The 6,588-nt window shown below is 39.1% G+C and overlaps 1 protein-coding gene across 1 annotated transcript in view; it reads right to left on the reverse strand.

The window, feature by feature from the left end:
- The window catches only part of KIAA1841 (KIAA1841 ortholog), an 83,783-nt gene that overhangs the window by 33,284 nt on the left and 43,911 nt on the right, over nt 1-6,588 (reverse strand). Inside the window, exon 12 of the mRNA XM_011987328.1 lies at nt 2,299-2,451. Coding sequence (XP_011842718.1) covers nt 2,299-2,451 — 153 coding nt within the window. The remainder of the gene's footprint in view (nt 1-2,298; nt 2,452-6,588) is intronic.

Here is a 6,588-nt window from a genome sequence, read left to right on the forward strand (position 1 = left end):
AGTGAGCCGAGATCGTGCCACTGCATTCCAGCCTGGACAACAGTGAGACTCCTTCTCAAACAAACAAACAAACAAAAAACAAACACTAAACAAATATTCATAACTTAAATTACTAATCTATCTCCTCCCTTTCTCAAATTTCCCAAAAGAGATGTCATATATACTGTTCCCATTTGTTAATCTCTCACTCATTTCTCAACCCATACAAACCTGGCTTCTGGATCTAGCACTCCACCAAAACAGCTCTTCATACCTATGAATTCCCTGTCACTAAGGCCAAAGGACACAGTTCTTTCATTATTTTATTTGACCTCTTAGCCATACTAGGCACCACAGTCCACTCCTCTTTCTTTAATATTACTCCCTCAACATCCTCAATTTTTCTCCTATCATTCTGGCTGCCCCTGACCATTCTCCTTTGCAGGCTCATGCTGCTTCATCCAGCCATAGCTGTAGTTTCCCTTTGCTCTCCATATGCTCACCTATACCTGCTGGCTTTAACTATCATCTATTGCAGGAAAACTTATGAGTTATTATCTCCAGCCTAACCACTTGTCTGAGCTCCAAAACTCATATATCTAACGGCCTCTGTCTTGTTATCTCAGAAAGCACCTCAAACTCAAAATATCCAAACAGAACTCATGAGTCTCTCAAAACCTGATTTCCATCTGCTGCTTCCTCTTCAGTGAATAGCACCACCAGCTATCCAGTAGCACCAACAAGAAACTGAGTCATCCTTCCCCCTCTCCCTCTGCAGTACAATCTGTCAGATAATTTCAGTTTTATCTCTTAAATATTAAATTCATCCACTTCTCTTAATCTTCACTGCTCTGGTACCATCATCTCTCTCTAAGACTACTATGATAACTTCCTTTTGTACGTGATTCCACTGACTACCCCTCAAGTGTGCATTCTCCACACTGCAACTGATATTTTCAAAATGGAGATAAAAGAAAAACTTGAACATGGCTTATGACATCCTGCTCCAGCATGGACTGACACCTACCTACCTCTCCAGACTTGTCTTGAACTATGCATGTTTTCTACGACAGCCACAGGTTGTCAGTCTCTTTTACTCACTGTGTTCCTTCTGACCTTGCTGTTCTGACTAGAACACTCTTTCCCTTCCTCTTCGCCTCACATACTCCTATGAATCCTTCAGATCTCAACTTAATGCCAACTCCTTTGAGGATTTCTTTGATGTCTATGGCTGAATGATACCAGCCTATTATAGACATTTAGGGCCCTGTATGTATCTTCAAACATTTATTTGGGTGCTTTTTTTCCTTTTGGTATTACTGCCTCAGCTATAAGTTCCACAAGGGCATAAATGATCCAATTTTACATGCTATCCTCCACCTTGCACAGTGTATGGCACATCTTTGGTGCTTTGTAAGTATTTTTGTGTGGATGATGATAAAGAGCTTTAGGTTCCTTTCATTCACACATGACATTTAATTACAGAACATTTTCAAAAGTGTTTGTGATCAGAGAATCTAACCTATAGCAATACTCACACATTGCATCAATATATATGTGCAAGGATATTCACTGCAACACAGTAATACCATCAGTCTAGAAACCACCTAAATGTTCATTAATAGGAGAATGGTTAAATTGTGATATATACATAGCTTGGAATATTATACAGCAGTTAAATAAAATAGCACAGAAAGATACCCTAGTTACGTTGTTGAGTAAAAAAGGCAAATTACAGAATACTATTAGTATGATCTGGTTTCCAAAACAAAAAATCATATATAAGTCTGGGTGTGGCGGCTCACACCTGTAATCCCAGCACTCTGGGAAGCCAAAGCAGGTAGATCGCTTCAGTTCATGAGTTCAAGACCAGCCTGGGCAACATGGCGAAACCCCGTCTCTAACAAAAATATAAAAAATTACTGAGTATGGTGGCGTGTGCCTGGAGTCCCAGATACTCGGAAGGCTGAGGTGGGAGGATTGTTTGAGCCTGGGAGGCAGAGGCTGGAGTGAGCCGAGATGGCACCACTGCACTCCAGCCTGGGCGACAGAGGGAGACCCCATCTCAAAAAACAAAAAACAAAAACCTCCAAAAAACAAAAAAAATATATAATTTGTGCCTGAAAGGTACAAAAGAAGGTCTGAAAGGAAACCATTAACAGTGATTATCTCTAAGAAGAGATGGAAAATGGGAGAGTATTATAAAGAGGAACTTCTTCCTATACTTATTTATGTATTGTTGGAAGTCTTTTATACATTAATGTATTACTGTTATACTTTAAAAACTGTAGCTACAAAAGAGCAATATTCAAAATTCACCTTTGTAAGCTGAGTAGGATCAAACCGAAGAATCTTTTGGTTACAACAGGGATAAATTCCAGTGCCAACAGAATTCAATGAACTTGCTGCAGTAGGATAAACCACTGTTTCTGAGTGGTACTGACAATGTGAAAATTCAATACAGAGAAAGGTCTAAGAAAGAAATAGATAAAATCAACTACTATTTCCACAACAAAATTATACATTTCAAAAATACTTAAGACCAAATATTATATGTTCCATTTATATGAAATATGCAGAAAAAGCCAATCTATACAGACACAAAATAGATCAGTGGTTGCCAGGGGTGGAAGGTTATAATGTGGAATAGCAGCAAATGGGCACGAGGGATCTTTTTGAGGTGATAGAAATGTGCTAAAATTCGATGATGGTGATGACTGTACAACTCTAAATTTACAAAAAAAAAAAAAAGTGAACTGCAGATTTAAAAAGAGTAAATTCTGAACACAACCTAACTTAAAAAATAAAAATAAAAAAATAAAATGAGTAAATTTCATGGCATGTAATTCCACCTGAATAAAGCTATCAGAGAGCAAAAAGTGAAATCACCTTAAGCAAAATTCAGATGAATTAAACTGATCTTGATATACATTCAATTTTACAATTGACCAATCACCTCAAATGTTTTCCAAAGAAAATAAAATTTTGCTTCATTTGGTTATTCCTTGATGCATTTTTTTTTGAGATGGAATCTCGCTCTATTGCCCAGGCTGGAGTGAAGTGGTGCCATCTCGGCTCACTGCAACCTCCACCTCCCAGATTCAAGCGATTATCCTGCCTCAGCCTGCTGAGTAGCTGGGATTACAGGCACGCACCACCATACCGGGCTAATTTTTCTATTTTTAGTAGAGACAGGGTTTCGCCATGTTGGTCAGACTAGTCTTGAACTTTTGACATCAGGTGATCCGCCTGCCTTGGTCTCCCAAAGTGCTGGGATTACAGGCATGAGCCACCATGCCTGGTCCCTTGATGCATTTTTAAGGTAAATATTTAGCACCAGTATTAATAAAAACTATGACGTAACTTTGAATCATTGGCTTTGAAAACTTTGATAAAAGCTTATCAAGGTTTAATTGTCAAATTAACCATCAGGTTTCAATTGTTTATAAGTTGGTAAAATAGGGCCAGGTGTGATGGTACACACCTGTCACTCCAGCCACTAGGGAGGCTGAGGCAGAAGGACTGCTTAAACCTAGGAATTCGAGGCCAGCCTGGGTAATGTAGCAAGATCCCATCTCGGGAAAAAAGAAGAAGAAAAAAAAGAACATGGTGCAAGCACTGTCTAAGTGGAGTTTCAGTGGACACAGGTGCTGCTTGCGATGGGAAAGACCACTGGGCTAGGCAGCTGGGGGCTGGCGGGTAGACAGAGGTTATGCCACCAGCTCTGAGAAAAGGTTGGTTGGGATGGACCCTGAGTCCCAGAAGTTGGTTTGGAGAGGGAAACTGAGGCTCTGAGTGGTGAAATTATTGGATTCAGAGATACTGTGGGGCTGTGAAGGTTGGATTCTGTTAGCCTTGTGGGCTAGGGAGAGCATCTTTGAGTAGATGATATCTTACTCAGATCTAGAGGGGACAAGACTTTTGGGCCTGTGCAGGGGGCACCATTGGTGGGTGATGATAATGTTGGGTTTTGAAGGCAGGAGACCTTGAGAAGGCAAAACCATTTTATCTGGAAAGAAAGGAAGGGGATGTTGGGCTTTTGTGTCATGGGTAGGGGAGCCATTGGGAGGGCAATTCCATTAGCCAGTGGGAGGTAGAAAGTTTGTAAGAAATACCATGCCAGGGGACTGGGGAAAGACCCCAGATGTCATTGCTTCTGGGTGGAGATTCTCTGTGCGTGGCGGTGGTGTATCCTAAAAGGGGGCAGTACCACTGGATGATTAAGGGCGGTCCCACAAGGCCTGGGGTGAAGAAAGACCTGAATGGGTAATACCATTAATCCCTGTCGGGGAAAGGACCAGAAAAGGTGAAAAAGTGATACCTTGGACTGGATGGAGGGGAGATCGCTGGGCTTTTGGGAGGTACCCTGACTGGTACTCTGATCACTTGTTTCTTTTTCGGGGGGGCTCTGAGATGGGATGAAAAGCTATAGCATCGCACCAGGAGCGGGCCCTTGTTAAGAGAGTTCCTCACTCGGGGAGACTTTAAGAAGGGAAACCCTGAATAGGGTCCTGTCAGGGGAGGAGGGACTCTGAGTGAGAACAGGTTAAAAAAAACAAGTTAGTAAGATAATTCAAATAAAAACACAATATTAACAATTCTAAGCACTGATCTGTTTTTTCTATTTATATTATGATGTACTGAAGTTGCTGAGATTTGATAAGCACTGATCTTTAACATAAATGCATTAAAGAATAGTCTATAATTCAGAATTTTTAGTTGTCTATAATTCAGAAATTTTAGTGTTAGTTTCAATTATGATGTTCACATAATGGTTTTTAATTTTAAAAATTTGAGAACTTATAAAAACTATAAGGTGCACATTCTCTTATATACAATATTCTGCATACAAACTATTTTATGAGTTTATGAGCTCTATAATAAATATTCAATATCAATCAATATTCAATTTGCTGTAAAGGAGAGGAAAATAATCTCTCAAAGTTTCCGCATTCTGACATGTTGAGCAAGTCAGATTTTAGAAGCTTGATATCCTTGATTATAAGTGACACTCTGATTGTGAGGAGGACCGTTACATACTTATTAGATTAACAAAAAAAATCCAAACCTGACAATATCAATTGCTACTGAGATGTGGGGCAACTAGAACTCTCACACGTAGCTGGTAGAAATGCAAAATGATTCTGGGACTTTGGAAAACCGTTAGGCACGGCGAGTGTTAAACCACCACACAAACCAGCAATCCTACTCCTAGGTAATAAGAAAGAAGAGAGGCCAGGCGTAGTGGCTCAGGCCTGTAATCCCAGTACTTGGGGAGGCCGAGGCAGGCAGATCACCTGAGGTCATGAGTTCAAGACCATCCTGGCTAACACAGTGAAACCCCATTTCTACTAAAAATACAAAAAATTAGCCGGGTGTGTTGGCGTGTGCCAGTAATCTCAGCTACTTGGGAGGCTGAGGCAGGAGAATCACTTGAACCCGGGAGGTGGAGGTTGCAGTGAGCTAAGATGGCGCCATAGCACTCCAGCTGAGGCAAAAAGAGTGAAACTCCATCTCAAGAAAAAAAAAAAGAGAGAGAGAAATAAATACATCCAAGAGAAATAAAATCCTATGTTCACAGGAAAACCTGTATGAAAATGTTTATAGCAGCTTTCTTCATAATGGCCTCACACTAGAACACTACAAACATCCTCCACCTGGTGAATGTCTGAACATACTGTGATATAGTCATACAACAGATTACTACTTAGCCATAAAAAATAACAAACTAATTTATGAAACAACATCATGAATAGATTTTATATCCATTTTTCGAAGTGAAAGAAGCTAGATTCAAAAAGCTAAATGCTACATGATTCTACTTATATGACGTTCTGGAAAAGGCAAAACTAAATATATATAAACAGAACAGTGGTTACCAGAGGCTAGGGTGGGGGAATAAATTGACTACAGAGGGGCACAAAGAAATTTCTTTTAGGATGATGTAAGTGTTACATGCTTTGATTGCAGAGGTAGTTATACAATTGTATGCATTGTCGAAGGTCACAAAAAGGATGAATTTTACTGTATATAATAGTTCAACAAACCTTTTTAAAATTGTGGTAATGTAGAACCCATTGAGTGGGACCTTAAACAGTTTAAAATCCCAATCTGAAGATTCTGACAGGCTGTTCTTCCTTCCCTCTATTGAAAATCATCACGCAAATGAGAGAGGAAAAGTACTGGGGAGAGGAAAACTTCAGGGATTCAAAAGAAATTATATGTCGAGAACGCTACATTTCTACATAAGATTAATTAGGAATGAGTGTGACTTAGAAAAACCTATTTATTCCATAAAAGGGTTTATTATAGGTTCCTACAAATAGCAAGTTTTCTTATGCTTTTATTATAAACATTAATAAAAAACAAAAACTTTTTGGGAACAAAATTGTTATAACAACAAAGGCACACATCAATAGCATCCTATCTGCAAAGGTGCTTCTGAATTTCTATAGAAATGTATAGAACATCAGAGAAAATAGTTTGGCTGGAAACAAGTGAAGGCAATAAGGACTTTTTTATATAATTGTTTTCATTGAAAAACTGGATTTGATCACTTAAAACCAGTGAGGTTTTTTTTTTTTGTTTTTTTGTTTTTTTTTTTTTTGA

This window comes from Mandrillus leucophaeus, unplaced genomic scaffold, assembly GCF_000951045.1.
Source record: "Mandrillus leucophaeus isolate KB7577 unplaced genomic scaffold, Mleu.le_1.0 Scaffold307, whole genome shotgun sequence".
Classification (NCBI taxonomy): domain Eukaryota; kingdom Metazoa; phylum Chordata; class Mammalia; order Primates; family Cercopithecidae; genus Mandrillus; species Mandrillus leucophaeus.